The sequence below is a fragment of the Bos indicus genome, chromosome 5 (genome assembly GCF_029378745.1).
Source record: "Bos indicus isolate NIAB-ARS_2022 breed Sahiwal x Tharparkar chromosome 5, NIAB-ARS_B.indTharparkar_mat_pri_1.0, whole genome shotgun sequence".
In the NCBI taxonomy this organism is placed as follows: Eukaryota; Metazoa; Chordata; class Mammalia; order Artiodactyla; family Bovidae; genus Bos; species Bos indicus.
The window spans coordinates 90498441-90507052 of record NC_091764.1 but is presented as its reverse complement, the minus strand read 5'-3'; the positions used below and the strand labels follow the sequence as shown (position 1 = coordinate 90507052).

Here is an 8612-nt window from a genome sequence, read left to right as displayed (position 1 = left end):
CTCTCAGACTGTGATTTAACCAGTCCTCGGGGGTATTCGAACGTAGGTTAGATAAAAACCTGTGGCTCTGCGTCGCGCGTATGGATTCAGTACCTAGCACTGTATTATTTATTTTTACTCATTTTCCTTGCCTCTCCTCTTAGACTGTCAGCTCTCAGGAGCCTAGGGACTTGTTCGATTCTTGGCTCAGCGCCCGTGCGCCGGGGACGCTCCCCAAACACTCCCGGAATGAATGACTCGATCGTGAGCCCTCGGGGCGGGGGCTGTTAGAATCCACGGCCGGCGCCCAGCTTTTCGTTCCGCGTGTTCCGCCCGCCGCGCGGCCGGGGAAGGCGTGGGCAGCCCCCGCGGAAACTCTGAGTCCCGGCGGGTCCGGGCGGGGGCCCAGAGGGGGCGCGGCCGGGGGCGCGGGCGCGGAGCCCGCAGCCGAGGGGAGGTGCCACCGCGTGCCGCCGCGCAGGCGCGCAGCCGTCTCCGCGTGAGTGAGCGCAGTGGCGCGCCTGTCCCCGCGCGGGTTCCGTAGCGCGTGTGCAGGCTGACGCAGCTCGCGGGCCCTCCTCCCGCTCTGCCGCGGCGTCGGCCGAGTTTGGGGCGTTTGGGAGGGGGGCGAGGGAGCGAGAGTCGAGAGAGGGAGGCGGCGGCGGCGGCGGGGAGGCGGAGGAGCCAGAGGAGGAGGAGGAGGAGCAGGCGCCGCCATGGCCGCCGCTCTCACCGACATGGCCGACCTGGAGGAGCTCTCCCGCCTGAGCCCTCTGCCCCCTGGCAGCCCCGGGCCGGCGGCGCGGGGCCGGGCTGAGCCCCCCGAGGAGGAGGAGGAGGAGGACGAGGAGGAGGAGGCGGAGGCCGAGGCGGTGGCGGCGCTGCTGCTGAACGGCGGTGGGGGCGGCGGCGGAGTGGGGGGCGGCGAGGCGGAGACGATGTCGGAGCCGAGCCCCGAGAGCGCCAGCCAGGCCGGGGAGGACGACGACGAGGAGGAGGACGACGACGAGGAGGAGGAGGAGGACGAGAGCAGCAGTGGCGGGGGCGAGGAGGAAAGCAGCGCCGAGAGCCTGGTGGGCAGCAGCAGCGGCGGGAGCAGCAGCGACGAGACGCGCTCGCTGAGCCCCGGCGCCGCCAGCAGCAGCAGCGGGGATGGGGACGGCAAGGAGGGCCTGGAGGAGCCCAAGGGACCGCGGGGCAGCCAGGGCGGCGGCGGGGGCGGCAGCAGTAGCAGCAGCGTCGTCTCCAGCGGCGGCGACGAGGGCTACGGGACCGGGGGAGGCGGAAGCAGCGCGACCTCCGGGGGCCGGCGAGGCAGCTTGGAGATGTCGTCGGATGGGGAACCCCTGAGCCGCATGGACTCGGAGGACAGGTCAGTACCCCGAAGCGTTCCTCCGCTTCCCTTCCTCCTCTGGCGCTCCTGGGCCCCTCCGAGGGGGACTTTCTGCTGAGAGTCCCCCTGTTCCCCGAATCCTCGGCCCCTCCCCCCCACCCCCCCGGCTCTCAACTCGGAAACCTCTCCCTGCCGCCGCGCCCCTCTCGCTGCGGATAGCGGCTTCCAACTCTTCAAAACCCTTTTCCCCCCAACTCTCCTTTCCCCGCCCTCTTTCCCCCTCGGCTCTGCACTCCGTTCGGACCGAAGGACGGCTCCAACTCGGAAACCATCCCCAAAGTAGGCCCAGAACCTCCGGCGGAGCTGAAGAGGGCCTTGATGTACACACCTCGGTACACAAGGTTAGCTTCCCCGGGCGGTGTTGGCGAAGACTTGTCACAACTGTAACTGACAAGTGTTTTCCAACATGGCTGGTCTCGCCTGGATGTAAGAGAACTTCCTTGTTCAGGGAGGGGGACCCCAACCATCACTTTTCTTTTACTTAGGGAAAAAAAGACTATTCTTTTCTATTTGACTAGCGCTTCCAGAATTCCTCATATCTTCCTTAACCTGGTCTCCAAAATGATTTTAATAACCTCTCTTTATTTGGTTGGTGGTCAAACTGGGGAGAAAGTTCTCAAACTGTACACATCGTTTTGTAAGAGAATAATGAGTTGGTGTCGTTTAAGGTAACTTTACCGAGCCGAAGAGAGTTGCAGTAGTAACAAAATGCAGTCTTAAGGTACAACATGTTAGTATGCGTTTTAAAATCTGTGTACACTAATGATTCAACATGAGTCGTGATTTTAGGTGATAATATTTAAAGTCATGTTTTGGCGAGATTTCTGAAGGGATTAGTAGTTTTCTAAAGCTTTTTAGAAAGAATGTGGAGACTGACAAAAATGCGCTTCATTTTTTGGGGGTTTTAAGATACTCATTGTTATGGTGTGTTTCAGATGTTATTGTCATTACTTTTCATCTCCGGAAGATTTCATATTTTAACTAATTGGTTGTTAATGTATTTTATTTTGATAGAACAGAACCACGTCATGCGTATTGTACTGCATCTAAAGTATATTAGCAGTTATTTTGACCGTCTGCTAATGTTTGGATGAGCAGTAGAATTTTAACAATCGGTATTGGCTTGGATTTGAAAGTTTAAGTATTCTAAAGTTCCAGGAGTTCTATTGTTAACTGATAAAAATGAACACATTGGCTTATATTTAGTATTATGAGGAATTCACAGCCCTAAATATTTTGAAAATACAGCATCAAATTCTATTTGACATTTATTTTAATATCTAAGGAAATAACTTTGAATGGGGTAAAATACACTGCAAACCTTGAAAAAATTGTCCTGAACTATGTAGGCAGGATAGGAAGGAGAATGTCTTTAAGAAAATCAAAAATTGGTGTGAACTGCCTAACGAAGCATGTATTATTTGTCGTTTTACTGTATACGCCTTCATTGGTACCAGTAGATACTTAAAAGTTTACATTAGTTCATACAATTCAGTGTCTTCCACAGTTGTTCTGTTTACCTAGCATACACACAAACTTGCCTAGTAGCACTGCAGGATTTAAATGTGCCAATCATTTCATTTTCACAACTCTGGTGCAAGGCTTAAACACAGAAGAAGCAAGTTAAGTGTCTTACTCAAAACAGTAACTATGGAATGGAAGTGGTGGAGCTGGATCTGAACAAAGGTTCTCAAGTCCCCTGCTAGTTCCACTTCACCAGAGTTAGAATTACTCTCTTTAAATAAGCTATAAGCAGTATATGCCAGATTGTTGGGTTTTTTTTTTTTTTTAAATTTAATGTCTGTCTACTATTTCATTTTAGGAGACTGAGTAGTTGGTCCAGTAATACTTAAGCAAGTGGAGTTTTGACGTAATTTTTATTAGATACTCACTTGAATATGGAATTCTTACCTCATTTCAGAGTAAGGAGTAAGATGCTGGTGTCACAAGTCCAAATAAGGTTAAAATTTGATAAAAAGGCATACTTGCTCTTCTGGATGCTTAAATATTAGAGACTACAAAATACTATAATCTTTTTACCATTACAGGGTAATGAATTTATCACTTGTATGAAAAAACCTTTATTGCTAAGTGAAACTGGTTGTGATCTTGATAATATTAACTTTGAAATGCCCCCCTCCTTTGCTTTTCAGGTTTTTTTTTTTTTTTTTGAGTTATTTTAAGTTTGCAAAGGATTCATAATTCTTATAAACTGCCATGCAGATTACATCAATCTGTGGATTTTATAGATTGATTTCATGGTGGGAAGTCTTTATATTTGTAACTGATGGAAGGATATCGTGGTTTTAAAGTGCTTTTTAAAAACATGAGGCATTCCTGTTGCAAAGATTTTATTATCATTAGAATTTACTCTTTTGTTAGAATGTCTATTGAGCTTTCACATTGAAATAAGATTATACTTTTGAGTTTATGTAACATTCTTTAGAACGTGTTGAAATATCTTAAATATTTTTAACTCTTAAGTGCTTCTTTTGAAGAAAGAACTAACTGTAAAGATTTGAATATAAAGCTTGTGATCCAAGGAGTCAGTTTACAACATATATTTGAAGTGTTGTGAAAATGATTAACTTATAAAATGATTAAGTCACACAATTCCAAAAACATTGTTTTCCCCAGGAGAAAGTTATTCAAAACCAGCGTTAAGTGTACTGATGTTTATTTTGGTAAGATTAGGAAACCTTAAAGTTGATATATGTTTACTCTTAACTTCGGTTATAAAGATAATGGAATTTTCTTTGGAGAGAATATTTAGCCATGTGAGGCCACTAAAAACTAGCTTTTGTTTAACTTTGAATCTAAGCTTAAGTACTTTTTAAAAAATTACCACCTTTTAAGCTAATTTCAGAGCCTAAGTTGACTTTTAAATAGAATTTTAGAACTTGAAATGCCTCTGAAATTTTTTTTTAGTGTAAAAGTTAGTTTATATTTTTAGTTGCTTGTCCGTATAAGTGAATTGATAATAACAGCCTGTATTTTGTGGTTATTTGTCTCTTTTTTGTATTATAGTTTTTCCTCCCCAGATAGAATATAAGGTATGATTTATTTTGAAAAAGCCACTTTTATCAGCCTTTCTAGGTAAATTCAGATGTCAAGTGATGGGTGCATATAGGGAAGGGCATTTAGTGTGAAGCTTAATCATCAACATAGACTACAGGCCCTTACTGTTTTGAGAATTAACATTTGGATTCCCAGCTTTATGGGTTGCAAACTTTGAGGTTTAATTAAGATCATTTTGACGCTGGGAAAACAGGGTTATGTTGCCCACTTGCCCAGTAGTATGATTGGGAAGATTTTTTTTCTAGTATGGAGGCTAAACTTTTAAATTGGATTAATACTAGAAAGCTTCATGCTGAGGTTATCATCAAGATCTATTAAGGCTCTGTATGGTTGAGACAATCAAATACTGATAAAAGTATTTTGCTCATACTTCATGATGGAACTGCTTTTCACTATTTGCCTTTCAACTCTGAAGCAGCTGCTTATAGTCTCTCGGGAACCACTTTTAAGCTACCTTTTAGTTTTGACTAAATTTAGAGAAGAGCTGCTAACAATTTAGTCTCAGTTTTCATTGATTACATATTGTAATTTTCAGTTAAGGAAGGTATGGCTCTGTGCTAAAAAGTAAACAACAGTAAAACTACAGCCTTCAGGATTGAACTTATATGGAAAGATTCAAGGGAACCATTTTACTTTTAAGAAACTTTGAGGCTGTTCTCCTTGGGTCAGTTAGGAAATCTTGTGTGTATGCTAGTTTGTTACCAAGCTTAGGTATTTACCATGTGCAGGAAGGACTCCATTGGATATGGTGAGAGATAGACAAAACACTTTCCTCTCATCCGTCTTGCATATTGCTCTGAAACTTTTAATTAGCACAAACTTTGATTTCAAAGTTAGCGATTTCACACCTTAACTATTGTGTTAGCTATTTATTGCTGTCTAACAAATATGCTCCAGATTTAGCAACTTAAAGAAACAAACATTTAGTACCACATGTGGTTTCTAGAAGTCAAGAAAGGAGCTACTTAGCTGGGTGGTTCTGGCTTAGTCTCTTATTGCAGCAAAAGTGTTGGCCAGCACTGCAGTCATCTGAAGGCTTGACTGGGGCTGGAAACCATCTCACTTATATAGCTTTTGGCAGGTGGCCTCAGTTACCAGGTCAGTATCTCTATAAGGCTCCTTATGTGTTCTTAGGACCTAGCAACTAGTTTCCTCAGAGCAAGTCTTCTGAGAGAAAGAGAGCCAAGGATTTTATGACCTAAATGTACCTGCTCACATTTTCTTCATACATCTTCACTTAGCAGACAACATTTTCCCCACTTTTCTTTTTATTCATATTATGATACAAAATAATTGCTTCAAATTTCTGTTGATGGAGACAGCCTTTCAAAACCCTACAAAATACCATGACAAATTAGGTCTTTTTAAATGATATTAATTTCTTCTTCCCTTTAATTAAAAGGAAATATGGTCTTCCTTTTAATTAAAAGAAAATGTGGTCTTTTAATTAAAAGGAAATATGGTATTGCTCTTAGTACCGTATTTGTATTTCTTCCTTGCTTTTTCCTCCCAGTTTGTGGCTCTGTTCTATATAGATGGAAGGATGTAGAATATTGCAACATGAATAGCCTGTAATCAAGGGTCAAAGGATGAGATTCAAATCTTAGTATTGCTAACATCTTTGACCCTTAATTCCTTAACTGTAAGACCAGGTTAGGTTTTCCCATGAAGGTTTTATTAAGGTTTTCATGACTCTCTATTAAGAAGCCCTGTCGACTATTCTGAAGACCTCCTATTTGAATGCTTTGCTTCATCCTTTTTGTTGTAACATGGTAGTTTTGAGAGCAGGGACGGTTTAGCTCATTTCCATCTTTGTAGTGTCTTAGCAGTATGTGCTTACGGTGTGTACTCAGTTCTTAGAATTAAACTGAAATACCAGCAGTAGAATTTGTATAAGGAAGACTATAAAGTGAGGGCCAGGAATTGATGCCTTTGGTTGGATTATTGTACTTGGTATAGTGATTTAAGGCCAACTTTTTCTCTGGGGGCATACTCTAGTAAGGTCAGTGAGATTGAATGGAAAATTTCATGTGGACGTTTCTCTGAGAAGATGTCAGTAGTTTTTATCAGTCTCGGAAATGTCTGGTCTAAGCTAAGAACTGTCAGTTTAGAGGCAATCCAGAGGTGCCCAATAAATAATTTTTAAATGATTGGAAACTCAGTAACTTTCTGTAAAGAGCATATTTACAAAATAAGTTGATAGAAAAATCCAAAATGGATAGGCACTTGGGGTTTTTTGTTTTTATTTTAACCACTGTTTAGAAGCATTTATAGTAGAAAAATGCCCAATGTTTTATCAAAGGCAAATGGAAAATTTGAAGTTAATGAGAGAAGGATAGCAAGAGAAGTGGTTAAGAGTACACCATGAGTCAGAATGCTTGGATTTGAATTCTGGCTGTCACTGAAGCTGGGTGACCGTGGGACAGTCATTTAGGTTATTTAACATCTTAGTGCTACTTCAGGTTTTTTATCTGCAGAAGAGGGACATTAATAGTTCCTTTCCTGTAAGGTGGTTGTGGGGAATAAATGTGCAGTATTTGGCACACACTTTACTAAGCATTTATTATGTGCTAGGTAGGTATTTAGTCCACAGATGTATGCAGAAGCCCCATTATGTGGGTACTATTCTAGGTGTTCGGTACACAACGGCAGTGACTGAGACAAAGCACTTGACCTCATGGACGGGGGTACAGACTGTGCGTTTGAGCCAATTGTAGCTAAGGTAACATTGGTCTCTTGTTGAAGCAGTTTAAGATCTGAAATGCCAAAAGATACTATGCTGTTGTTCAGTTGATGAGTTGTGTCTGACTCTCTGCAACTCCATGGACTGTAGCTCGCCAGGCTCCTCTCTCCATGGGATTTTCCAGGCAAGAAGACTGGAGTGGGTTGCCATTTCCTTCTCCAGGGGATGTTTCCCAGCCAGGGATCAAACCCACATCTAAGGCGGATTTTTTTTCTTTCTTTCTTTCTTTTTTTTTTTTTTTTTTACCACTGAGCCACCTAGGAAGCCACACCTAATTATGTGCAGTTCTCAGTTGCTCAGTTGTGTCAGACTTTTTGCAGCCCTTTGGCTCCTCTGTCCTTGGAATATTTCAGGCAAGAAGACTGGCGTGGGTTGTCTTTTCCTCTTCCAGATCTTCCTGACCCAGGGATGGAACTTGTGTCTTTTCTTGCATTGGCAGGTGCATTCTTTATCATTGAGCCACCTGGGAAGCCCCCCAAAGTCCTAAACAAGCTGTTAAATATGTGGCATGTTATCTGTAAATGAATGCATCAGAAACTTGCAAACGGATATGCCATATCAAAAGATTTTATTACAAAATCTACATCTTAATCATTTACTTTAACATATATGGTTGATCTAAAAGGCTTCTTAATGCCTTTCATTTTTAATAGTTTTTAATATGTAACACTGCTGATCTATTACTAAAGGGTTTTGGGATATGTTTTCTAGTAATGGTAATGGGTTTGCAATTAATTTTACCACAGGTTGAGTTCATTTTTGTGACTGATAGTATACATTTGTGGAAATAATAAAAACATTGACCTTAGAACTAACTGAACAGTTTTGGGCATGGATAGGAGATCAGGTAGATGTTTGGGTGTTTAAAAAATCTTTGTTGAGCATTGACTGATGGTTGGCATTGAACCGTTTAGTGATAAGAAGTATACATGTGTTTCTTCCCATTTGGTTAGTTTTTAAGGAGAGTAAAAAGACGATTCCATCATTTTCTGGTTTTTCTGTAAATTGTTTATGACCTAGTATATTAAAGTTAAGGCTGTAGAGGACTTCCCTGGTGGTCCAGTGGTTAAGAATCTGCCTGCCAGTGCAGGGGACACAGGCTTGATACCTGGTCTGGGAAGATACCACATGCTGTGGAGCAACTAAGCCCATTCACCACAAGGAAGAGTAGCTTCCGCTCGCTGCAACTAGAGAAAGCCCTTGCGCAGCAACAGAGACCCAGGGCAACCAAAAGTAGATAAAATGGTGATATTTAAAAGAAAAAAGCCCGAACTGTAGCATATTGTAGTCGATAACTAAAGTTTTGATGAGAGAAACGGACTGGATTTTAGAGTTAGTTGAGTGATGAAAAGAAAATTTCTAGAAAGCTTAAATGAAGCATAGGAAGGAAAGAGCCTAGCGTATTCAGGAAACTTCCTG

The 8612-nt window shown here is 42.7% G+C and overlaps 1 protein-coding gene across 1 annotated transcript in view; it reads left to right on the top strand.

Moving 5' to 3' along the window:
* The first annotated feature begins 502 nt into the window (after positions 1-502).
* AEBP2 (AE binding protein 2) overlaps positions 503-8612 on the top strand; it is a 61892-nt gene continuing 53782 nt past the window's right edge. The window contains exon 1 of the mRNA XM_019961485.2: positions 503-1351. Within this exon, the coding sequence (XP_019817044.2) occupies positions 696-1351 (656 nt within the window). The 5' untranslated portion in view covers positions 503-695. The remainder of the gene's footprint in view (positions 1352-8612) is intronic.